This window comes from Varroa destructor, unplaced genomic scaffold (assembly GCF_002443255.2).
Source record: "Varroa destructor unplaced genomic scaffold, Vdes_3.0 BEIS01000002.1, whole genome shotgun sequence".
NCBI classification, from domain to species: Eukaryota; Metazoa; Arthropoda; class Arachnida; order Mesostigmata; family Varroidae; genus Varroa; species Varroa destructor.
In genome coordinates this window covers 54,835,860-54,862,633 of record NW_019211455.1, presented here as the reverse complement: position 1 = coordinate 54,862,633, position 26,774 = coordinate 54,835,860, and the positions used below count along the sequence as shown (strand labels likewise).

At 40.4% G+C, this 26,774-nt stretch overlaps 1 protein-coding gene and 1 long non-coding RNA gene across 5 annotated transcripts; one reads left to right on the top strand and one right to left on the bottom strand.

Moving 5' to 3' along the window:
- Positions 1-1,364: 1,364 nt before the first annotated feature.
- Positions 1,365-2,959, bottom strand: LOC147758014 (uncharacterized). Its single transcript, XR_015322288.1, has 3 exons — positions 2,820-2,959; positions 2,381-2,593; positions 1,365-1,965 (listed from the first exon to the last, which is right to left on the bottom strand). It is a non-coding gene; the product is annotated as an uncharacterized LOC147758014 (long non-coding RNA).
- LOC111244371 (retinaldehyde-binding protein 1-like) lies at positions 2,587-25,078 on the top strand. Of its 4 annotated transcripts, none has more exons than XM_086981628.1 (7): positions 3,847-4,087; positions 4,523-4,624; positions 5,932-6,082; positions 6,866-6,960; positions 7,457-7,540; positions 8,379-8,479; positions 8,864-10,033. In XM_086981628.1, exons 2-7 carry the CDS (start codon positions 4,577-4,579, stop codon positions 9,165-9,167), a joined length of 783 nt encoding a protein of 260 aa, XP_086837754.1. In that variant the 5' UTR covers positions 3,847-4,087; positions 4,523-4,576; the 3' UTR covers positions 9,168-10,033. The 4 variants fall into 4 exon arrangements, with proteins under 4 accessions (XP_086837755.1, XP_022647142.1, XP_086837754.1 ...); XM_086981627.1 differs by having other exon boundaries at positions 3,847-4,396; XM_086981629.1 differs by lacking the exons at positions 3,847-4,087; positions 4,523-4,624; positions 8,864-10,033 and adding exons at positions 2,587-2,997; positions 24,826-25,078.
- The last annotated feature ends 1,696 nt before the right edge of the window (positions 25,079-26,774 follow it).

Sequence of the window (26,774 nt, the reverse complement as noted above, 5' to 3'; positions counted from 1 at the left end):
TGTATCGTTACGGGTGGATTCGTTATTAAATGGATTTCCATTCAGGGCATTACGGCGATAGCAAAAGACAGATATAATTCTGACAAGCACACCATTCTATGCAGTGTTTAAAAGGTATGGCATTATTCATTGCCTACTTGTCACATACATTGGAACGAATGCATCTTCTCGAGTCGTTTTGAGTGACGGCTTCAAAATGATGCCCTAGGGCCATTCTTTAACTACAACAAGATGTAGATATCGAAGTGGATAGAACACGGCGTCCTTCTCGCGTGTTCTCCCCTGGAGCAATATAATACCCAGCGGATGTTTAGCTGATCCGTTGGGAACGACGTACAAACAAGAATGATATTTGTTTGCTGTCGTTCAGAGTGATAAGCTTCGGTCCATGCAATAATAATAATAATAATGATAACAATGATACGTCCCACACTGCTTTATCAGGAGAACCATATGTCTTCCCCGCATTAGTCTAGTGAATACTACCCCCAACATCGTAGCGGCTGTTGCAATAGATCGACACAGTGGCCCCTTCTATACCCCTGGTGCCGTTAGTGGTGGCCAGATGTCGGCCCAAAACAATCTAATCGGCGTAAAAGAAAGTCCGCCGGGGTCGATACGTTCCGGGCACAGAACACTTCGCTGGAGGTAATGTAAGTTAAACCGAAGGTCGCACCGTTGATTTGTACCCAATCGTAGCTACCGATGGTGACAGCTTGCGATCGATTTTTCGTCAGGCGTTCTAATCAGTCGGTGAAATACCCGATACCGGTATCCCGCACGTCAGAATGATTTTAGTGTCGATTTTTAGATAACTACGCTCAAACGTCTTCAAAGCGTACCTTCAAAGCGTCAACAAGTGTACGGCCGCAGTGGATAACTCATGTAAAGTAACGTAACGAGAATTCGCGGATTTGTTTAATGCCAAACTGTTAGAAACGGATTGACCGCTCAGAGATGTGAACAGGCGGAAATTGTCTATCAACGCGTAGCATAGAGGTCAAGTACGTATGGAGCATTCGATATCCTAGATTGTTAGGTATCTACTACTGTTGCAAAGGGCGTTTTCATGGGCGAACTTAGTTGTAAGCTTGATGCGAGGTGTAGCTGATCCTTAGCAGTAATGTTTACATATGATAATAACTATCAGTAAAAGATCAGAATAACAGCGGCGTATACTGCGTCTTATCGATTAAAATTGCCAACGCTGGGTGATCAACGGACAAAAATATAACCGCTATTTTTACTGGGGATCTCTGCCTCATAGGTCTCTTGTGCAACTCGTCGATGGCAAAACAGGACTTCTCGATATTCTCCAGTATCATTTGATATTCTAGTATAGTATAACGAAGAAAGTCAAGCCATGCTGATGACACATAACACACGAATCGTGTGTACAAAGCAATTTATTTATATACATGTATTACTTTGGTGCAGTGTAGATCCATCCGCAACTCAATTCACACATTTGAAGATTCACAAGCATGGCGTTATTTCAGACACGTCACCCCAGTCATCGTAGGCCACTGACCAGGCCTTCGCGTTCAAACAAGTCATACCCACGCTGCTGCTGTCGATCCCACCGCATACCTTGGTGATTCTGCAATATCTGGTTTTGTATGAGGCGTCGATTGGCAGTTGGTGAGATTTGTATAGCCAGCATCAGTAAAAAAAAAAACAGCAAAAAGTATAAAAGTTGATCGAGGCACCGAACTTCTATCAAGGTTACCGATTTGCACCAGAACGGGGCGAAGGAGGAACGCAGAATTGACAAGGGGGTAATTGATAGCAAAGGGTGTCGCAACTACTTTGAACGGAAGGAAGGCCTGTGGTGATTGGCTAAAATAGTGAGGTGGGGGACCCTCCGGATGTGACCCCATCAAAGAACCTCACTGGGTGTCCGTCTCGCGTATGGACGTTTTTTCCGTTTACGTATGCGCGCAGACATACAGAACTCGTGATTGCCTGCAAACATTGATTAAGCCAATTTGTAAAACATTAACAGATCAATGTGAAAGATCGTCAGTAATCAGACGGTGGTGTCTCTGTCAGTTTTATTAGCATAAATCATTTCTGCAACACAACATTTTGTAATTCCAACGTAATCTGTGTGTGGTCTCCACTCACATGTGCCTGAGAAATTATAGTAAAAGCAAAAAAATGCTCATTCACATTGTGTACTCATTAGTAGCGTTTTGTGATACAGCTAGCGGTACTAGGGAGCTAGTGGGAGTTCTCACGGATGAACGCTGTGCGAAAATGTACAGGCTTGGTATGTATATGGTAGATACAAAATTGCAGTTGGTTTGTTTTTAAATTGTAAATAAACATATATATATATATATATTTTCGCCGTCTGTTTAGCTGCCATTATTCTTACTGAGTTACAGGTACGATTAATATCAGTCAGCCCGAAGGCTAACCAAGCTGGTCAGGCTTTTCGTTCGTGAATCAGTGTTGATCGGATAAGGCTGGTAATCCCGAGTGCTGTGTATTAGCTGTGTCTGTTTGTCTGGAGTGGTAGAAACACTCTGACGTATGCGGTTTTCGTTCAAACATAGCATCGGTAGTAAGGGTGATACATCGGGACTACCTGAAATCGGCGCATTTTCGTAAGAACTTTTAACGAGTTATCTCAAATTCTGTTGCGATCGTGGGTGTGCGAGGAGACTCTGCTCTGGAGTATTTATATCTGTGGCGTGAAAGAACTACTATTTGTGGCTCGTCAATTCTCATTGTTCGCTGACATCCTGACACGCCCTACGACGCTGACAGCGGATTAATTAAAACACTGAGCGCACCATGTGCGACCTGCCAACCTCTGTGCGTGCCGTCGCTGAACGCGAACTCGGCGAGACGCCATCCCGACGTCGCGCAGAACTAAAAAATCTCCGCCGGTTAATTGCTGAAGAAGAAGGGTTTAATCCGCGACAGGATGATGCATTTCTGCTACGATTCCTTAGGTGCCGTAAATACGACGCCGACAGAGCTTTCAAGGTGAGTGAGAACTACAACTGTCCAGGAAAGAGAACTCCAGTTCTATGTAAGGTGTTAGCTTCACGTCATCATCACAACAAAGCAGACATTTAATCGCAAAATTACAGTTATGCTTACTAGTAGATCAGTAATTAATCAACAACGATACCATTTTGTGTCATAACGTCTATAGGACGAGACGGGTTAACGACAGGTATACAAAGAGCTAAATGCGTTACCTATTATATTTAATCGTATACGCACGTAAATCTTCCGCACAGCTTCGTCTAATGTGACATTAAATTGGTTAGAAAAGATAATCCCAGCATGTCAGTGAACAAAATCATGATGGTCTCAGTTTGGTTATGCTGGCCGTCTATTAGTGGTTATAGGATTGACCGACAGAACTGGTGGGGATCTGTAGATGATGTTTACACAAATTGACAACGAAAACAAATGTCTGTCCATCACTAATTGGTTTTTGTTAAATTCGTGATATAGAACTTTTTCTGCCGGCACCGTATCGCCACACTGGCGCTGCGTAGATTCGTCGACTAATAAAACGAATGGAAAAAATCAAATTGCCGAATTTCCTGATTCCCAATTTAAATGAGTACTACTTTATACATCCTGTCAGGAAGCTGTAGGTCAGAAGCTAATTACTCATATCTTAAAGCCACGACGGTAGCATTCTTAACGTATGCACTGTTTTTCATAGCCGACACTTCGTATTCCTAATTCGGTTTCATCGTCCCGTGTCTTCCGGCGCACCCGCTATGTAAATTGCAAGCGAATCGAGACTTCGTGACCACAAACAAGATGTTTGCGCATTTCGGTGTCCACAGAACAGCAATTTGATGTCTCCGTCAAAGCGGCCATTTGCAACCAGACTAAAAATGCGCATGCGCACCGTTCTATTAGATGATATTAGCGCCGTTGAGCGGAAAATACACGAACAAATCAAGCATCGTGCCCAATGTATAACGGGTGTTATTTATTTATTATAGAGGATCTCTACGCGGGGTTCTAATATCCAATTGAACGTTGGAGTCGGCCCAAAGGAATACTTTTCTAAAATTCGTGGCTTTATAATTTTCTACAGTTACACCCGGTAAACGGAGGTTGGGCGTCAGTAAAGACAAAAATCCTCGTTCTGATGACACGAATGATAATACTTGAAGAGCGTCACTATTTGCTTATCCCATGTGCAAAAAAAGCCAAGAACTGTGGACGTATGTCCTATTTGCAACGAGTTTTTTCCTGTTGTCAAAACAGCAGGCTCTCTTTTTATCGGCTAGCGAAACCTGTAGGCATTGAATAATTTTTAAACGCCAGGCCCTATTCTGATATTGAATAAAGCCGTGGTCTTGTAGTTGCCATCAATGTAGCATAATTTACACGCGTGTTTAAAATAATCAAGGTTTGTTCTTCTGTTAGAACACATATTTTGGGTTTTGCGTGCGATTGTACCGTTAGGTATTATCTCAAACAGTTTACTCCGAGCATAAAACAAAGCGTGTCTAATATGTTTGCTTTTTGAAGCTAGGCAATCCCAAGTACTCGTAAGTTTAACTGAAAAATACGTTATCATTGTACGATTATGGCGAATTATCTTGCTGGAGGGGCATTGATGCCCGTACTGCACTGCGTAAGTAACAAACGCTGCACCATTTCAATCAGCTCATAATGTAGCCTAACTCAGACTGAGGAACACATGTACAATATCCGGACTCAATACCATTTATTCGTATATAATTATACGCTAACGTTATTCTCATTTTATCTAAACGGACGATAAAATCATGGACTTTTAATAATTGTTCATTTCTAATTAATAAATATCTGTTTTGTAAAGATTAAGTTCTAATTCATGTTTAGCATAAGTCGGAGTGGTTTCTATCGCGTTCTACCGGATATCGCCAAGCAATGTAGTATTATTTGGCCTAATGAAAGGCTGAATATTTTGCATGCGCTACGATTGTTATCAAACCGTGATCCAGTCATGGTATTCATTTAGTGTTGTAGTATGAACCTTGTATTTTTGCTCGCCTCAATTTTTCTCCAACGCTATTAATAACGCCTTTAAATTCTACCTTACGGATTGTTTTTGCTCGTTCGAGGTTAGCCTTTTCGTGATGAATCTCAGAGCAATAGAATCTGCGGATCTCAGCGCCACAGAGCAGACACCAGCAGTCTCTATTTTGAAGGTCGCTTTTTTCTTTACAATCGTTAAACTTGCCTTTCTCAAACTCGCTTATTATTGTTCATTCTATGGAGTGCTCCAACTGTTGAGAACGTAAAGCTGGTAATCTGTGTGAAACGCTGGGCAATTAATTACTGTATCTTTTTTTTTTTTACTCACTTAATTGTTGGAGAAAAAAGATTGGACCAGATCAAGGTCCTCTAGGCTAGAAGCTAGATGATAAGATATAATTCGTTAGAGCATTTCAAAATGGTTAGCTAAATTAATGCATTTTTGGTTTAGATGTAGATATCTATGTTGTAGATGTAGATGTAGATGTAAGTATCTAAAATTGCATTTAAAGTTAGAAGCAAAAAACTTTCAAAAAACGAAACTACTTTCTAAGTGAAAATAACCTAGGTGCAGTCGCTTAAAAATATTAAATATTTCATTGTCCCTTAACTCCATGTTTAGGTGGACTATTCACGCTACTTGCTCAGATTAGTATACGGAAGTTTTATGGAAACGTACTCCTATACTCCGAAACGGAGTAGAGAGACCTTGTATCAGTTTATATATGTCATTGTTAAATCTATGCGAGGCAATACATACATAATGCAAAAACATGAACTGTAGGCCCCCATATTAATATGACAATACTTATTTGAAAGATGGTAAGTTGTGAACTGAATTATTTAACGTAACCATTTTTACGTTAAGTTTTTTAAATGGCCGGTTCTTGACTCTAATGCTACGATCGCTTGCCGCTTCAGGTTTTAAAAAATTACTACAAGATCCGATCAAATCATCCACATATCTTCGGTGCGTTTCATCCATCCGCTCAGGAAGGTACAATCAACCTAAACCTACAAACCATCCTTCGCGGAAGGGATCGTAATGGCTGTGCTGTCTTCATCTTCAAAGGTTCGGACCTCTCCCCTTTCCCCCGCTCCAATCACGTTGCCTATGTACACTTCGAAAATTATATCTATACCATTTGTAATTGAAGTCGATGTTCGAGGCTGAGTAAGGGATAGATAATTTACTTGGGCACGCGGAGAAGTATTTCCTTTAGTGAATCGTGCTTATTTAAAGTAAATCAGGTACTATAGGAGAATGGGAGAGGCCGGCCCAGTTTCTGGTCTCGAAATAAACAACGGCTGTATAGTTGGGTCAACTGTTAACCTGTTTGGACAAATAATTTGTTTTATACATTATAGAGGCAAATACGTTAATATTTGAATTGATAGAAACGTCATTGAAATAGCATCAGTAGCAAAATAGGACAGTATGATCCCAGTATGATCAATAAATAATCAAATTCGACAAGTTGAAGTTTGCAGTGCATCTTCGGTAGCGTAGCTCGTTCACAAGACAACGTTTCGTTATATACAATTAAATTTATTTGTATATAATAAACGTTTGTACTTGGTGAAAATATTGATGTCTACGTATGTTGATATCTTGTTGGTAGTAATGAGTTGGGACAAATTATCTCTTGTAAGGGTGCCCTTAACCCGCAGCTGTCAGCATCACACTCACAGCGTTGAATAGAACTACGAAATACTAGATTTAAACAGATACTATGGACTATTATCATATGGATAAAGAAGATGACATAAACAGATATTTATATATATGTTTGTAAAAGTATGTGACAATGTTGAAAATCTAGTTAGTGAAAATTTTTCGCTGGTTATAATTTAGGTGGTTGCTGGGATCCGAAAACAACAAAACCGGAAGACATTTTCAAAGTCAACGTCATGTTCCTCGAACAGAGCATTCAGGATCCTATTACGCAGGTACATTACGGGAACAAGATAGGAATGGTTTAAAGTAACTTTTCTTTTATTATTATTATTACTGTGTATCGTAGCGAATTGAAAAGATGTATTGTACTTATAGCCTTAGTCGATTGGCCTGAAGGTGTATGGTCAACACAATAAAAATAATAATGAGCTCAAAGCTAGAAGATACTACGTATCCGCAGCGGGTCTAGACACCGGGTGTCTGCCGTAAGGACATACATTCGGTCCCGCGGCGTCCTTATTCAGTTCCATGGTATGAATAAATATATAGATCTACACGGTAAGCAGATAGTCTCACATTCCGACCCCCATGTGATTCACCGCTCTTCTGGAACGTATAATCTAAGCTTAAGTTACGTTAGTTCTAGAGGTTTTTGATTTTCCACCGAAAAAGCTTCGTCTATTATATATCGATACAAATTACCAAATAGTACGCTGTTAATATATAATAATATCGAATGAGATGATGGTATTGTCTATTTTATGCCAGGTAAACGGTATCTCTGCCATAATGGACATGAAGCACTTTGGATTGCTTCAACTTCGTCATAGTCCGCCAGCACATCTACAGAAGGTAGGACGATTCTTCGATGAGATCTATATATCACCGGGAAAATCGCCTGGGCCATTAAATGTTCGTCGATGATTAGCGATACAATAATTTTTCACCGCTGTTATGCCCAGTACCTCAGGAAAACTGGGCCGAACAGAATCGTATTGTAAGAGAACACTGACAGATTCGAAATGACATAAACTATATTAATTTAATTGAAAATACCAGCCTATTTCCACATTGCCGTATTTGTAATGTATTAACAGGACGTTTTGCTGAATGTGGACAGCGGATTTGGGTGGAAATTATTAAAAAATCTAGGCTGAAGGTTGACCTTTTTTGTGGTAAATTTACGTAGTATTACGCAGTTTTCTAATAAAAACTCATGAAAGTCAGATGCTATTTTTTAATTCTTTTATAAAAAAATTACATTTCTCCCCTTTTGTTCTGTGAATATAGCTTTAGGTCTATGGTAGCGTGTTTCTTAAAACGAGAAAACCCAGAGAGGATTTAGTAAAAATTATGGTTAAAGCGCCGGACCGGAATTAATGCTTTCTTCTGGGTAACCGCCAGAATGTTTGGTTTTTAAGTATACGTATCAATGCACGAGCGTACATATTTACAAATAAGATGGAGGAAAGTAATTCTTCAAAAGGTTACTTTCGAAACCACCAAACGTATGTTAGCTTTCTATGTGACTGCCGAACTCTACAAATAAGCTATAATTTCTAATTTATGTAGCGCCTTTGATGCAGCAGTGACTGGCTGGCTGGCTGGCTGGCTGGCTGGCAGGCTGGCAGGCTGGCAGTTGAATAATATTAATAGATATATTTTTTTTTGGAATTCACCAATTTTCCAGGTAGTACAACTTATCCAGGACTGCTTTCCGGCTCGGTTCAAAGCTATCCATATCGTTCACGAACCCGCCGTATTCGGAATTCTGTTTGGCATCGTTAAAAGGTACCATACGCTTAGATATCGGGCCATTTTAGCCAACCTATTCTATTAGCTTCACCATAAGGTAGATGACACTGTTGGCCACGCAAAATCAGTACATTTCATTTTGATTTAGCGTCACGATCCTCGAACTCTTAGGCCGGCCACAATGTTCATAGCAACAAAACGGTTACACTAACTGAATCGGTAAGTTGATTGACAAACGCTTATGGATTTGAAGCAGGGGAACGTACGGTTCCAAGTCTCTGCCGCTGCCGTTCTGTTCATTCTGACCCTTTAAATCATCTTATTAGCAGTTAGTTACAGAACTAATACTATGACATTTAAGTGAACAAAAACCATTCTGCTAAATTTTTTTATTTACGGCCACGTTTACCAATCTGCTAGATTTCTCAACACAAAGCTCCAGAAACGTATTCACTTTCACGGTAGCAACTATGATTCACTCCACGAGCACGTTCCCGCATCGGTGCTTCCTGAAGAGTATGGCGGTGAGCTGCCAACAATGAATAACCAAGACTACTCAAAGGCCATGTTTGCTCGCGATGATGAGTACATAACTGACCTTCAATACGGCTTTCAGAAAAGGGACGCAGGTTGCGTTGACTCGATTGTGAAGGATACGGTAAAAGATCACATAGCCGACAATGTCGACAACAAAAAAATACTTTCAGCGGCTACCACTGGGTAAAGGACAAGTGGTAGAAATTAGAACACGAATATTTATATAAATATACTGTGTATGCGTAACGGTGTCGCAACGAGAAATGGCCAGAAAACTGTATGGAATAGAGTAAAGAAACGTTTGGTGTTCGTATGGAGAAACGCAAAAGTTCAACATGGCTATAGATTCATTGTAGAGGGGGTGCCCATTGCAAATACACCCCAGCTGACAATATGCACTATATGTATACACTAAGCTTGCGCTTGATATCTACTATCGACGAGTAGAGAAAACACATGCCACTCGGTGTTAACTTACTATGGATGCAAAAATGAAGCGGAGAATCAGCCTGAGAGCAACTTCCAAAAAGCCGCACATTACATGTACGAGAGATAGAAATTGCGTCATTATAATATTAGATGGTTTCAGAAACAAAAACGTAGAACTTGTTGTCATTGTATTAGATGCGACTGAAAACACACGATAGGTACTTCGCCAGGTCTGTTGAAGGATCGTTCTGCTGTTGTTGTTATATATATATGATGTTAAATTATTACTGATCATCGGTAACTTACTACTAACCTTCGTGGGAGTTGAGTGTCTGATTTACGTTAATGGGTGGTAGTTAAGTCCACAATTTGTATGTACATAATAAATACTTAGGAACCAAAGGGATGAGATGAGACACCTTTACTATATATTTGCACACGCACATATTTTTTTGTTAAACAGGATGTCGCAATATATAGCGATATCGGACACAGTATGTGACATTTGAAATAGCTTCAATATGAAAAATTACCGTAGTGAAGATCAGCAACGAAGATAAATCTGTGAAGCGGTACAAAATATGAAGCAGATGAAATAAAAAAAAAATTCTAGGATAAAATCTACGAGTCTAATTGTTGTTGGAATGGTGAGGAAACGTATTCGACTGACCTTTTCGAAATATCCAAAAAAGCAAAAATTAAAAAATATGGGAAATTAATGTTGATTGCATATGTGCTAACTAAGTTAAGTATAATGAGATCGGAACCGCAATCTTCCAAAAGTGGGTAAAAAATACGCTATGGTACGTACATTGACTAGGTAACAAAATTCTTCTCCGAGTAGCTCAATATCGTATACGACATTTAACCAATTAAATTTCCAGTTGTTAACAATCGTCATAGACTTTGTTTCCGGCTTGATGAGCTCCAGGCGGGAAAGATTGTCGGTACTATAAATAGAAATGTGGCGTTTTCATAACGTTTGTATGCGCCACGTTTTTCGTTTGGGGCAGACTGGATCTGGGTATCAGAAGATGACCACATTTTGCGCCAATGAAATAGGTTAAAATTACTAGTGAAGGACCGAATTCAAAATTCTCTCATTTAGAATACACGATTACTATTATTATGCCATCTCTACGTTCCCCTATTAGATAAGGACGATGACTAGTATCGGTGACTGCCTTTAGAAGTTTCACCTTTGCCGTATCTGACGTCGTTTCGGTTAACGCAAAGCCTCGTGAAGCCGTTCAAATATTGTCACAGCAAAGTTTTCACTTTGATCTTATGACGAAGTAGCTTTAGCGCGCACCGCCCCGTCGTTTCACTGAGCTAAGTTCTTGTATTTCCGTGAACGAATAGTACACGTTTCGAACAACAACGCAATGGCGAATCACAGTTTTTGCCTCAGGCTTTGTAGGTCGTTGCAAGCGGCCCCTGTTCAACGACAAACCTGCAAATTCCTTTTTGTCTTCAACGAAGGTCTACTATAACGAAGGCGTTTAACTATATGAAACTTTAATTTAGATTCGTTCACTTAAACACGGTGGGCCTATTGGCACGAGTGTAAATGTACCTTTCTACGGCTTATTAGTTGTTGGCCTAGGAGACCGGCAGCGTGACAAAAACACGTGAACTCGCAGGTTTCTGCGGCCTAACGGATATTAGGTTTGTGCTGATATCTTTCAAATACCACGTGTCGTTTTTATGATAACGGACAACGGTAACGTATTCGTCTGCCAAGCTCAGACACAGATGGCCTGCGTTTGAAGCCGGGCGTAGGCACATCTGGGAAAGATTCAGTCGTTTAAAGCTATGCTTGACGCCTTAAATACCGGGCGCAAAACTAACATTTAGTCAGCATTTATTATTTGAATATCTACTTAAGTGTTGTCTGCTATTGGGTGCGCAAGATGTTACAGGAAAATAAGAAGGTTATAGAAAAGCCACATTTTAGGTAGCTGGGGTCAAACGATGCACTCAAAAAGCATTTGGTAATGCGATGACACTCTGTAAACCTTTTGGCGAGAGACCGAGGTGAGTCCAGTTAAGCCGTGGGCTTTTTTTTTTTCTTGATAAACTCCGTAGTAATATTTCACGGTTGAGATCCGGGGTGATTGAACATGCGGAGACCGAAAGCTGAAAGTCAGCCACGAGGTTAGAAACCTTTCATGTGCTAGTGGGAAGAGAGATGCGTGAAAACACATGTGCGGCCAGGTACGAACTTCGGTGTGTAGCTCATCTTCAGAAATCTTCACCAGGAAGTGTTGTACATACAGCCGGTCTACTGTAGTAGTGCGGTTCATACAATGAAGGTTCCGAACGGCGAAAATTGGAGTATTCAGCTCAGAAAATTATAATGTACGCGAGCACAAACTGTTGTACCGTAAGGGCAACTGATATTCGGTACTTACATCAACACACATTGCACTATACGATATACCGAAGAAAGATAATTCGGCGAAAATATCGGAAGTACTCCATCTTATGATGTCGTCAATATTATTTATTTGTCGTATAGTATGAACTGCGATTTTCGATCGTTGTTTTTTTTCTTCCCTCACCTTATATCTAATTAGTATAACATTATTTTAAATATTCATAGCTAGTCTTGTTTATCTGGCGCAGCCTGCTGCTTTTTTGTCGATCCCTGTCACAGTACAGATTACGTGTGTTTAGTAGGCTTCCTATTGCCCATTGCACTACATTCTAGCAATATTTAATTAAGTCAGCGGCCTTATATTTGTTTTAGGCGTAATGTGCTGTCGCTGTCTTATCTTAGTCAGGCAATGGGTCCGTTTTCAAAAATCCTTTCTCCTTGGATTTCTTAGTGAAGACTTTAATATGTGGTACATTTTGACGCTTTTCACGGTGTCTTTTTATCATCTGTCAAAATGGTGGCTTAAAATCTATATAGGCCTATATGGCTATTTCTTGACGTTGAAATCAAGCTTCCAATGAGCTGAATCGAAATATTATGCATGTACCTACATATCTTTTTTCCGGGTGAAAATACCCATTGAAGGAGCAAAATTTAATACGGTATTATATGAAAAGCTCGAGAGATCTTGAAAAACTAAATGAGAACGCAAATCAACATTCCGGGCTAAAAAAAGGTAAGAACCCGATTTTGGCACCTGTGACTCACTTCGCATGCTCTGAAAATATGTTTTAAGACTTTTTTTTTTTAAAATAATTTTCTATAAGTGTTAAGGTTAGAGCGGCTGATGATTACTACATTTATATTCAGCATTTTTCTAACTTTCTTTTTGGTAAAGAATATCGCGATTTAAAAAAAAACATACACTAAATAAATTATTCGTTTTTTAGGTTTATTACCGAATCTTTGATATATTTCGCTGAGCTAAACTAAGAAAGCAGTACCCTGAATATATGTAAAATGGCCTTAAAAGAACAATTTTATTAATTTGTAGGTAATGGTTCAGTAAGGATTTTGTGAAGTGGAAAATTTCTAATGTACGTCAATAAGAAAGTTGTACCGGCTGTTTGTTATGAGCTATGTCTGAATGAATAAACTTTTTTTAATAATACTTATTGAGTCAAATTACTTTATTAATATAAGTGTTTGTTCTGATCAAAATAAAACACTATTGACGGTTTTTTTTTACAATAAGGAATATATCTCGGTTAGCTGAGCAAAAATGTAATATATATTCTTAAAGAAAAGATTTATGTTTTGACGAAAAACCAAATTCGGCATCCGTGAACGCTTTCCCTTGATGTCGACCGCCAAAGGTCAATTCCATTTACCAGCATTCCAACAATAAAGGTAACCAAGCGTGAAGTCCGGTAAAAATCAACCGAAGGACGGTGCGACTAACGTACTTCATTAAGACGTCTACCAGACGTGTTGCTACAATGTCGTCAAACGTACTGACTCTGCTAATTATATTCACGTGCGTCCCGAAAAGGGAACTGATCAGTTAACATTAGAAGGTGCTTCCCATAACGCCACTGTAGTAATTAAAACCCTCACGCGTAATGACAAAAAGCGAGACAAAAATAAATAAAGTTTTAAGTGTTGCAGTTATACACAGATTTAATTTCGATAGATCTTCGTCTGCAGGGGCTACCAGAGTCTTCTGATAGTGATGTAAAGACCAGACAAATTATCGTTTCGCCCACTGTCCGGACCGTTTTTAGAGGTTCAAAAACGTGTAACGCACGTGCGTTTACAGAATGATGGCGCCTTATGCGAGATTCACCAAATCTGGATCACCCCTTACCGGTAGTTCGTTTTTTGAAGCTCAAAGTTACTAAACATTGTTGCTGTTTTTTCTGTAGTGCCCTCATGTGCCTGGTTCCTCCTTCCACACTTCCCAGCTAAACCTCTTTGTTCCGTGACCTTCAAAAGTCCTGGTGCCGAAACGCCGAATTGTGGCGAATGTACATGCATTGCCACGAACGAAGGTTTCTCTTCTTGCGAACAACGAAAGCAGCAACGGACAGGACCATGCTGTCCTGGCGTTTCCTGCAATCTCTTGCCCATACCGCTACTACGTTTCACTGCCGCCAACTACTTTCTTGCGTTACCATCGCCATGACAAGTATTGTACCGTAACCGATCAATAGCAAAATAAACGCAATTTTAGGTTTTGCTCCTACGCTTCCCTTGTGGAACCTAGAGTTGGCAGGGGCAAGCCGTCGTACAGCAATTTGTAGCGTGCTGCAGACCTTTTTCCAAGCCATTTTTTCTATCGTCATCTCCGATATACACCCAAGGGCCCTCTTCTACGTTATAGAATGACGCCACATTATTCACGAATATATCCGCTAAACTCAATGAGGAAACGAGGCCATTGCATAGAACTGACCCTTCCTGGGTTTCCGCGATGACCAGAGGTAATGCGCCAAAGAACTGGTGGAACGGGGCCACGTAAATTCAGTTTGTTTTTTTCTGCTCTAGTGAGGCTTCCACCGAGCAATCAATAACAGAAGCTCACAACGTGTTAGCTACCGAAGAAACATCAAACTTGTTGTTGGGCTTCGCAAATACACACCTATTTACATTACGATAAAACTAAAAGGGGGCAAAACGGGACAACGTTTTGCCAAGTCGGAGCAGTTCAGTTATTTGGCGACGCATCGCCGCAGAAGCCAAAAATGGGAATACTCTAGTGCGCCCTGGCCGTCAATTGAGCACCCGTATACACTTCCATGTTCCCTGAGGGCGAAGTAGGCTATAGGTGGAGGTTAGAGAAGTGGACTTGGTGAAGAATAGGTGAAGAGAATGTAGAAGAAAGTAAAGGGGGTTAAACATGACATTGGCATAGTGCGCCTTGGCCGTCAATATAACGTCCGTCTAAGTCTCCGCGTTCGTCGCTAAAGTGAGATATGGAGAAAGGTTAGCAGACGAGGCAGACAATCACGGAAAATCAAAACTAAGAAGCGAAATCCGGTTGGATAATGGGCCTATCCAGTAAACCTGCGTCGCCAGCCATATCAGAAGCCGCATGAAGTTTAGGGTGTTAGAAAAAAGGTCAAAGGATTGTTGGTACTAGAATATCTGGTGTTGATGAAAAGTTATTGACCATTTCTCAGCCAAATGATTTTAAAATTACATGTCTAAAGGTAATACAAATCGTCTCGGTCGGGGTTGGTGTCGTTTGACGTTGGCTAAGGTCTAACAGCGGTCGATCTGAAATTAATAAGTACCTGTCTTCAGATTTAAAATCGATCGTTTTGAATATGAGTGAAATTTCTGCAAAAATGTGCTGTGTGTTAAATCCAAAAAGAAACTTGTACTATCTATTTATTACACGAGTTGTTACAATCGTATCAGGGATGTCGTGTTGATCGTCTTATCGTAAATCATTTTGATTCGTGTTGGACTATAAAAGCGTTTTAATATGCTTCAATATTGTAAAAAGTTTGTAATTATAAGTAATTGTACGAGCGGAAATGCTGAATCTGAGTGAACTGAGTAATGTCTGAGCATTGGATTGGTCTGAGATCGTCTGTAATTTTGAACTGGCTAACACCTGGGAAAGGTATCCACATAGAGTTTTGGACAAGCATATGCTCAGAACCCCATAGAGCCATCTCAACAAGTACTGTGAGATTCCATTGGTTATTGTTTTAGCTGAAAATGCTAGAGTTACGTCTCTTAGTTTAGCAGAGCGTCTAGCAAAAACGATAATAAGATAATAGATACTATTAGTACAGAAAAACATGAAGTTAGACTGGATAATAGTTAAATAAAAACTACGGGCTTTTAGCATTTAACTGAGTATTAGGATGGTAATAAACTAAGCTTTTAACATACGATTAAATAAGCTTCAAACTATATATATATATATATATAACTCTTATAATTTATATTTTCTAGTCATCGCACGCTCGGGATCCATGCAAAGACTCAATAAATCAAACCCAGTTATACCTTTGGTTCGAAACCTGGATAACCTTCTTACCTCGTCAGATAGGTTTTCAGGATGCTCTCAGCGAGGTAGAAACGATACGTCGACGATGGGCTAGTTGCAGAAGCAGCGCACGTAGTCGACAGCCTGGTTTTATTTGACGAACGTTTAAAAACCTGTTTTACGTAGGTGAAGAGACCGGATAGGGGCACTGGTTACTAGCGCCTCTCTTCAAAAGTCGCACGGACGAGGTAGACTGAAAGCTGAGATCGTTTTGCTGGAAGAAACACGATCGTGAGTGAGATCAACAAGACCAGAAAGGACTTTCATATTGTTTTATTCGATATGTGTGATGGAGAACTTCCCTGAAGCCAGCGGACGAAACATATGTGATGACGTAACCGGCGAGACGATTTGTGAATTTTAGGCACATCATCGAAATAACGGTTGTCGTAATTATGAAAACTTCGTTTAACTTATCCAGGTTGTTTTTGAGCATACGATAACGTGTGAGTGAACAGGAATAATTACGTGGCTAAACGAACTCCTGGAAAGGTCTCATAGCCTCTTCCCTACAGTAGAATAGGGAACGAATTAATGTCGAGTATGGAGTGAATGGTCTGAAAAGTAAAATGCAGAGGTGATAGCAACTAGATTAATTTAGGCACGATCGACTGGTAAAGAGACGCGGACAAGGCTGCTAATAATAATTACAAGAGGTACAAGAAATCCATTGAGAAATATGGCTGTATATTTGGAGTGTCTAAAATAATGGAGATATGAAAGCTAAGCGTTAAGTTTTGGCTTTAAGGCTCCTCCCTTGTAAATTTTTGAAGGTTGGAATACAGAACGTACGACATACAAAGAGGGCCTACGCCTTTTGAAGATATTAAGGAAACAATTTTCGAGTTAGCTGTAGACCGGATTGTAACATTACTAGATCACTAATCAAAAGCCATATATGCCTCTATTATAATGCTAGATTAAACAAATAACAAAATAAATACATTTGTGAGGAATCCGCGAACCCGCTGTAATGTGGACTAACAACCGTAAATCTAGATACAGCCTGAATAGATTTCAGTGTCCCTACACAGCAGCGTCGACCTAAACGGGCCTGATGACCGGGTTGCTTCCGACTAAGGCAATCCCTTGACTAACAATGCTCGCATGTGTTTCCTCTAGTTAACGCTTCGTACATAACTATAATAGTATAATAAAAGTCGCGACCAGCTATTCTTATTCGGTTGACATTCCAGTATATTTACATTGTCTTAGAAAATTCAAGAGTTTAATATGGCTCAAAAGTTCGTTATTTTGTTCTGTAAAGGACTGGCCTTCATCTGAGAGCAAAAATTAGCGAATCAACGCATACCCGTTACCACGAATGTTATAATGGGGTTTTCGACAATTTGAAAAGAGCACTGATACCCCTGGGAATGCTGAGCGTTTTCGATTATAAATAGATATATATATATATACACCTAACGACAGATACAATTCGTTTCGCACTCAGGGTCAACCTTCTAAAACAAAGCTTAGCGACAGAACCTAACGTAAAACGCTTGCCTAATTTTCGTATTTTTTGTAGATAGTCTTTCGCTGTGTTATTATAATAAGTTCCCTTGATAAAAGTCATAGCCACTCATAGCCTAGGTACCAGCGTCTAAATTACTCATAGAACTAAACCTTAAGCGTTCCTTAGCTACACGGTGGGTCTCAGATATACAGGCCGCCTAAAAAACTACTAGCGCACTGAGAAATACCAACCGCTCGTAAGATCTATCTAACATAACAGGACAGTTAAGTCTAACACAAAGTCTATCAGTTCCCTCTAAAAAGAGTACCGATCGACGGTCACTCGCTTGATGAGAAGTGTTTGGAAAATTCTATTGTGCAATAGGGTTACAAGGAACTTCTATGATGTGGCAGGTGTAGTTACGCGGTGTCGCTCACTGCAGACACGATTCATACAGAAGTATGAGCCTCTGATAGTGTTTGCACAGGGTCCGGTCCGGTCCGTAAACGTCCTCTCCGAACACTCTACCGTGTCACGACACTGCAAAATGGCTTTCCCCATACGGTTTCGTTGGCAGTACAATCACATTGCCAAACAGCTGTTCCAGACGCTGCCAAACCGTTAAGATTTCTGAGCGAATATGACTAAAATGAAAAGATGGATATCGCACGGAAATTTTATTGTACTATATACATAATATATACAGTCCTATTGTTGTACTGCCATGTATAGTATAAGAGAGAAAAGCGGACTCATTGATTTGAAGCTATCGAAACTGCGAACATATACATTTCGTTTCGGGCTAGCGGTCAGCCGTCGGAAGCAATAGTTAGCGGTAATAATATTAAACGTAAAGCCCGAATCAATCAAGTATTTTGATGATGGCAGCTGCCGAAATGACCTAACTACACCGTTTCAAACGTATAAAAACTTTGCATCAAATGATCACCGCTACGCTGATATAGGCATCTTCATTGCTACGCCGATCAGATCGACCCTTCGTGCGACCCCGTTTGATGGTTGCACGTTACAACTGCGTTACGAGTGCTACAAGCTCGTCAATTATGAGCCTTATATTACCTATGCTATTATAAAGTGTCCATGTAAAACGGACGTGCAAACCTGGAAAAAAAGGACCACAAGTACTCGGCACAGGTTTTTGACAAAGGAAAAATATTAATCTACGGAAGAATTTACATTAGACTTTGCTCAGCTATCAAAGTCCACATTGATATTCACGTCTGCCTGTCGTCATCGGCAGTAAATTTCATCTGTGCCCGAACATTCGCATAACCAAGGTTTACTGCAACACGCAGCTTCATCACCTTATACAGATAGCGATGCGACCTGCCGCATCCTAACATGAACGTGCCTGCAATAATAGTGGGGGCCATCACTTTCAGCAAGCCCTTAGCTTGAATTACCTCCTATATATATATATATACTGCCCCGTTTTTGCCTTTCTTTATCGTGCAAGCATGACATAGAGCGGGAACACGCTACTAGCTTTCCAAGTAAATCTTAAACCTCTCGCCTCAGCCGGATGGTACATTTCGGTAGGTTTTGCCAGATCATTGAGCAACAGCGCATCACGATTAGTCTACCTGCTGCTCAGAGACTAGGTATGGTGTCGCATTGTGAGGCAAACATACATGTTACGTATCATGCGGTAGCCAATAGAAAAGTTTCTTAATGGATGGAACACGTCACTTATGAGAACTACCGCAATCCCACGTCTAACTGGCAGGACACGTCTAATACGCAAGACGTGTAATCTTGATGCTCGTCTTGCCAGTGGCGGTTATAGCGAAAGGTTTTTTAGATGAGGTCGAAGTCGTTGGTAGACAGCGGTTTCCTTGTTTTCAGTGCCCGTTATAGGGTGATCAAATATACAGTATACATGTTACTCGAGTCCGATGTAGGCATGAGTGGATGAGTAAACAGAAGCTAAACATTCGTTACTACAGCTTGATAGGCATCATCTTTATTTATGACCTTTCATAGGACTCAAATAAGAATAAAGGTACTTACCATTTCTGTATCCTGGACCTTTGGCTGCCGAGAACATAGTAAGACGATGAGAAAGGTTAAAATCCAGCAGCTACGGCATGTACATTTCATCTACATTGAAGCACTACGATTATAGCTATAGGTCGTCGCAATCACTGCAATATAACAAAATCCTGGAACACACCACAGGCGTATGGAATAAGTAAAGCCGATTATCTATCTATTTACCATACTTATCATTTACCAGATTACAGACAGATTTATGAGTGCTTTACCAGAAGGAACTTGTTCAGTACAATTTTTCAGTTCCCACTTCTGCCCTTTTCTTTCGGCAGCTGCGCGTAGGCACACAACACACACGCTTCATATATATATACATGTGTATATATGAAGTGAAAGTCCTTTTTATGTATATTTCCACTTTCGTTCGCTGTATCTTCGTATCTTGGCGACTACTTCTTGTTCTAGGTGTTTGAAGTTTGACGCCTGACACCGCCGTCAGATATTGCATCCCACGGCTGGCTTCCAACACAAAACGGCATGCTTCTACGCCCGTTCCCGAACTCAAACCGCCAGCTAGAGTGCTCTTTGTAATTATTTCTTTTGATACCAAATCTTCTGTGGAAGGTTTCCGCTTTCTCATATCTCGCTGGGGCATTACTTCGAACTCCTTGCTGTTCAGATCAAAAGTTGTCTAACGCTGTGCTAGCAGCACGTTGACTGGTATATTTTTTCCCGCCTTACCGATCTTCGAAGTCGACGCTTCCGACGTCTTCCGGCTGTCGGGTAACTGATCGCTTTAAGTTGTACCGTTGTTCCGATTATATCGTACTCGCCGAGGATCAGGGTATCTCGTCGGAAACGTTCACGCCCTGCATCTAAGGAAGTCGTACAAGCCTTAGTCGAAAAGATGCTGCGTCGGTCCGGCATCTCTGCTCGATAGAACGCTCACGCGTAAGAAGCCACAGGATACATTTGTTTGTTGTGAGAATTCAGTTGTTGTTCATTGCAAGTAGAGTTCCTTTCATTGCTTTGTTTTGGGTGGCAGTTTCTTTGCATTGATCGAGCCTCGCTCTTTTTGCTTTATTGCCGACGCTCGAACATCTAGCACTGCGAATGTTGCTTCCTTTCACTAGTGGGCAGTTCCCTTCAGTTAGAGGCCGCTTCACTCATGGGCAAGGACAACAACATTATTTACATACAAATCTTCAACCAGAGCTAAGCAGAAAGTTGAGGGATCGGCAAAGAAGGCAAAAGACTATGGCATGAGAAGCCGTGGTGATATTGGCAGCGTACAAAGCTAGTGCAGAAATAGCTCTCTGACCGCTTCTTGTTGACTGACGCAGACTTTCTCCGTGAGACTCACTGTTGGGCAGGCGAACAACAGCCGTACCCACGAGGTAGTCGATTTGGTACATTTGCTAATGCGGGTAGCCATGACTGGCAAAGATTGGAAACACTCGAACGCTACCAAACCTGACTGACGTCGCTGCATTTGTCGTCGGTAACCCGGTCGATCCCCCTGTGCGGGCTGAAGCGAAATTGAATTGTCAATGTTTTGCTCTTGACGCAACTGACATTGGCGGTCGCCGAGATGTCGGCATGAAGTCCCAGAGTGGAAAAGCAGGATTTGAAAAGCACTAAAAAAGAAAGATCACTAAGAGCCACAGAGGAATATTGCTTGATGTGCGCCAAAGGATTCATTTGGCCATCACCACGATGGGATATTGGCGATAGCAGAAGAAGGCGGCACTTGCCGAAATTGTTTCTACAATGGATTGTCGTCGCCGGCTATTCGAATTAGGTTCGGTGCGACCTGCAAGAGAGGCGTGTCGACCAATGGATTCGTTCGCTGGAGAGTTGTGGAGGTTAAGGGATATTCGTTAGTTAAATTTCTTTGTCAGTCGCACCGTATGTTAGCTATTAGTAGACGTAATTGTTTTTGTTTTATTACTAGATTTGTGTATGTGCTTTGTTTGTATACCTCTACGTACACAGATTCAGGATAAGTTATAAATGTTTAACTAAACAATTGACTTGAATTTAAATTAAAAGTTATGCAATTGTCGTATCAGCATATTTTCGTATTTTAGCGTAGTCGTATATAATGCTTCGCGTCAAAGGTATACCATTAGCAGCATATTTCTGTATTAAATCACGCCAGACACCAGCCGGGTTTATGAAATAACTAGCTCAGCCGATGTTTACGATACTCGATTCGCCGAACGCCTAGGTCGTCCGTTCAGCGATCACGGCTGTCCGCCCAATTAGGTGCCCCATATTATGCTGAAGTAATGTATGCTTGAGTGTCCGTTGATGCCACTCCGCACAGTATACTGGTACATCGCGTCCAAAAATGGCAGCTTGAATTCTCTGATGTACAACGGGACAAAGGGAGCTGATTCCTGACGTTGGCATGTACAGGAATCAGCTCCCTTTTTGTCGCTGCTGTGCACGAAGGAGTGTGTAGGAGAGTCATTATCAGGTCTGTACACCCTGCTGTCTTTCTCGTATTGTTTAGTCAACGGTCTGTAGCCGCTGCGCCGCACTGGCTCGGCCGGTGATAGTTGCGTACGAACAATTGAAACATTGTTCGTTACATTTGTATGCCTTTTTTCAATTCTGTGCTTATCCCGGATCCAGAGTGCGGCCCCAAACCATCATTGGTTTGTCATTGTGTTTATAATTCCGATCTGTAATGTGAGTCTCATTTTCCGAAAATGCTATATAACTCATTGCCTAACTCGAATTCTGATGCGATAAAATATCGCTATAACCCTAGGGGTCTACTTTGTCGCGCCAATCTGGTCCCTTTCGAGTATCCTTCTAACATAGTTTGATATTGTTCCTTATACTAGACAGTCGCAAAAGTTATGACCATTTTAGACTAGAAATGAACCAAGACAATAAGAGAATTAAATTATATAGGTGCTTATATTAAATAAATTATATTAAATAGGCGCTTTTTTTATCGATGACCTTCTGCCACTTCATGATAATACCAAGATCCCATCACTGTAGAACCTGTTTAGTTTCTAGGCAAAAAACTGTGACAGGTGATATTGTATTAATGCAAAATATGGGTTACGCAATGTGTGCACTGAGTTTCTCATCCAACATCTTTCAGTTGTTCCGGATAGACATGTGGTCTGGGATTGTCATGGCAAAAAAACTACGCATTTTTTGTTTACTGATTCTTTTACTGCAGTTTTTGGTATAAGATTATTAATTGTTGACAGCAGAGGTTCGATTTGTCAGGCGGCAGTGAGTTATAATGCACAATTACTTCTTAATTTTACCGACCACAAAAAACACTATTTTCTCTGGCATCCATCTGGGCTCTTCCATCTCTTGTGGAGGATATTTTTCTATTTTTTCGTCGCAGATTATTGTCGTATGTAATCAGCTTTACCAACAGCAGTTACCAACCGCTTCGCAAATGGCGCTTCTCTAAAGTATCGCAGAAAGGTATAGGATTGGGCAAATTCGTCTGGGTCAAATTGTCAACTGATCCTATTATCGTAACAAACATGATAGAATGTATCGACCTTTTGCAGAAATTTCACTCGTCCTCAAGGCGCTCCATTTGAAATCTGAATAAAGTTATTCGAACAATTTTAGCACATCTACGACACCGACTCGATACGACTTGTATCATTTGACATGTACGGCTCTAGCGCCATCTAGCTAAAAAAACAGTCAATATCTTTTCTTCAATCCAGTATAAGGCGCTACATTAATGTACCATTCATATTACATGTTTGAAACAAGAGGGGACTGTGACATTGATATTACCCCCAGCACCCTTCGCTACAAATTGCACCAATGAACTTTTTTTTTTCACTTTTTTTTTTTAAATTTTAATATACTGGCCTCTTCGGCAAGATACGGTTCAGTAACTATTCGAGGCACTTGTTGTCGTACTTATAAGAACGCCAGAATTAATAGCAGTGGTTGTTATTGTCGTCGCCGTATCTTACACGTAGGATTTTCGACCCGCGAAAACTTAGGTGGTCTATCCAGCATCAAAGGAAGGTCGAATTGGTCTGCCGGGTAACATAAAATATGTAGTTGTCGTGCCTATTTCTAAAACTTGGTGTTCTTTTTGCGTTTCTTTAATGTGAATTTTTTCTGGCTCCAATAGCCCGCTCTAGAAGCGACTGTATTTAAACGTGGCCTATTGAAGTAGCTTTGAACTTCACTTGAGTGACTTGACCGACCGCTTCACTTCTCTAAACTTCGAGCTTTTACGTCTTGTTTCACTGTTTGTAAAATCATTTACTCATTCATTGATCATCACTAGATAATTTCCGGATTTCATGTTTCTATTAAAGCATGGAGCACATCTTGGTATTGGCTTCGCGTCCTCGTTTGACAATGAGACAAAACCCTCCTATCTAATCGTCCTTTCCTGAAAAGAGTAAGACATTAGGATTTGAACTACCTTCTAAAACCATTCCTCTGCATTCTGTAATTATAAACGTTTCGAGCCCCTCCATTAAGCTCACATTTACCATGGCAGATGTATATTTCATTGCATAATTTCTCAAGCCTGCTTATTATTTCAGCCCTGAATCCTCGCCATAACGATCTAATTTGAATTGAATGTATCTACATTTTGTCATTACCATCTTTGTAATGACAGCTCTTTTCCGAGCTACAATTCAATGTCCGCTGATAGACTTGACCCAGCCGTACGGGCGACAGCAGGACAGAGCCTTTGGGCCAAAAAAAAATCGTTAAATAAGCAGCAGCAGCAGCAGCCGCCTGGCAAAGCATAACGATTGCACGATATTGATTAAATCTCCAAAAAACAAATTTTGATATGAAGTAAATTTGATCGTACTCTAAATCTAACAATTAGGCGAATGATACAGATCACCACCGCTTCCGCACACCGTCTGCCTCAGCTATATTATCATGCACAGCATAACCGCGTCTGCTCTAATGAATAATGCTTCTTGCAAAAACTGAAATCTCCTAAAGATTATCCAACGTCGAAAATCAGTGGTAAATGAAACGAACATTCGTTTGTACGATGGGAACAGCGTTGTCGCGTCATTAACGTCATCGCTAGGTGGGGCAGTCGCTCATTTTTCCCGCTCATGCCTCTTTGCCGGCGTCATTTTGATTTAATGAACTTCGTCATTAAAAAAATTAATTAAGAGTTTGAAAAACTTCTCCACCATTTTCCTGCCTCGCTTGTTGTGCCGTATACAACCTTCTATTTCGATGTAGATATAGCTTATAATCAACCTGTTCTATGTAGAATGCGACTATTTATCCTACATGCTAATGGGTTAGCGTCCTGTTGCATTCTATGATTCTCTAGTTTACGGTACTTCAAACAACCTACAACGAAGTGCACGCGTTGTATTTCGGGTTTAAACTGAACAACATTGCATTGAAGCGGGAAGATCGTCATTTTAGTAGCCTATATTAGATTTCCGTGTTAATAAATCAAGTATACCAAACTAAAACACTTTCTACTTTTCCAACTCCAACAGGCAGAACTAAACGATAACGCCACTAGTGGTACTCTGGGATGTTAGCAGCAGCAACATCGGCCTCCAAGGCAAATCATCGAGTGCTGCTTAAATAGGTGTGGCAGCCTTCGGTGGTGACAGGCCTCTTCCGCTTTTAGACCTTCCCAACCTAATCCTCCGCCCACATCAGCCACTAAATCTACTTAGGATTCGCAAGGCTCACGTAGCAATTCATCTGAACCGCTGTTTTCCCTATACATATACATCGCATTTATCTACATATCTATCTATCTAAATAAAAAGAGATAACTGAACAAATGGTTCTGCTTTATTCAATATATATGGTTTAGGTTTTTAAAGTGGACCTAAACTGTTAATTAATCATCTTTCAAACATTTCTTCCTAAACCCACAGATAACCTTCAAGTAAAAATCGTTTGCCAAGCGATATCGATAAATTTAAATACCGCCCAAATGCATCTTATACAAAAAGTTCCAACTGAAATAAAATTTCCCCTGATTGCAGTCGAATAGTCCCAGGACTGTATAGGTTGAAAAAGGCCGAAAAATTCGAAAGGCACAAATAGTTTTACAAAGCCTAGCCGTTGCAGCTTATCTAGAGGTTCTCAGGAATAATCGGTAATCCCCCCGTTCAAAAAAAAAAGAACATTCATTTCTCTCTCTCAAAAACATACGTGTATCCAAAATGTCATCCCTATTAATTTTGATAAGTTTTGAGAGCCCTTTAAATTTGCTTTACGAAAGTGCTTCTTAGATTTTCCAGATGCTGCGTAAACATTGGCGATCGTCAAGATTGGATCGTCAATTTTGGGCAAAAGGAAAAAAGGTATGGTTCATCATGCGCAGAAAGACTCTATAATAGTTGATCTTCGTTTAAATTTCGAACACGATGCACTGACCACACGTTTCCGCCATACGTTTCAGCTTGTTATTTTTTTTCCAAACAAATTGGTTTTCGTCTAATAGTACGAGTAGCGAATGAAATCATTAATACTACGACAAATCTGAGCATATTATCAAAACGTAGATCAAAAGTTTATCAATAACTTTTATTACTCAACTTATTTATTATTAATCAAAATTTTATTTTACTTTTACATGTAGTTCTGTTACAGTTTACTCTATTACTATTTTAATTGGTACAAAGTAACGGGTCGAACTGTCAAGTGACTCGAAACGTTTCCTTTCTTTAACTTTATATATATGCCCACTTTCGCTCTCTCTGAGGTTTGGAACTCTGCACTGAACACAGCCAGTGCATAGTTCCAAACCTAAGGTAATCTTCGCTGAAAACATTGCGCTTTTCGTAATGTGATGACAGTTCTCTCCAGCATGCCTCTCTTCGGCCTATCAAGAGCTCCACGACGACTCCTTGACGCTAGCTTCTTTAGCGCCTGATCAGGTTCCCAGTTTTGCTCAACCTCTCTGTTTGGCTGTATCGTTTACCCACTTTGTCACAGAATTACCCCAGCTCAAGCTGACAAGCCGTTTACGTCTCAGCGCCGACAATTATATGTCTATGAATGTCATTTTGGCCTAAAACTCGTCGACTCAATACGAAAAAGCATTTAACAAAGAAAAAGCCGTGTGGTTCTAGTTGGAATCAGTTCAAATGTTAGGTATGTTAATGAATGCGAGTCCGTTAGGACGCAAGAGTTGGCATTATCGCTGGATGCGTACGAATGTGGCCTTAACGTTTTTCGACAGTGAGTGGTACTCAGGTAAGAGATTATCATTTTAGGTATTTCTTTTTTTTTTTTTTTTTTTTTTTGTAAATATCGTCAAATATTTGTTTTGCAATTGATGAAAGCTCAGACAAGTCACCGATATACTTCCGAAAAGCTGAGCACGCTTAACTAGCATTGCTTTTCGACCCCTTGCAAATCGTCAGCTCTATATCATGGTAGTACATCTTCGTTTATTGCCTACGGGCTCTTTGGAACAAATTAA

What these genes read in the sequence shown, in the direction of transcription:
- LOC111244371 (XM_022791407.2), top strand. Translation starts at nt 2,803, where the DNA reads ATGTGCGACCTGCCAACCTCTGTGCGTGCCGTCGCTGAACGCGAACTC. An exon ending in ACGCCGACAGAGCTTTCAAG is followed by an intron (nt 2,998 to 5,931) that starts GTGAGTGAGAAC and finishes TTGCCGCTTCAG; the next exon opens with GTTTTAAAAAATTACTACAA. An exon ending in CTGTTTGGCATCGTTAAAAG is followed by an intron (nt 8,480 to 8,863) that starts GTACCATACGCT and finishes CCAATCTGCTAG; the next exon opens with ATTTCTCAACACAAAGCTCC.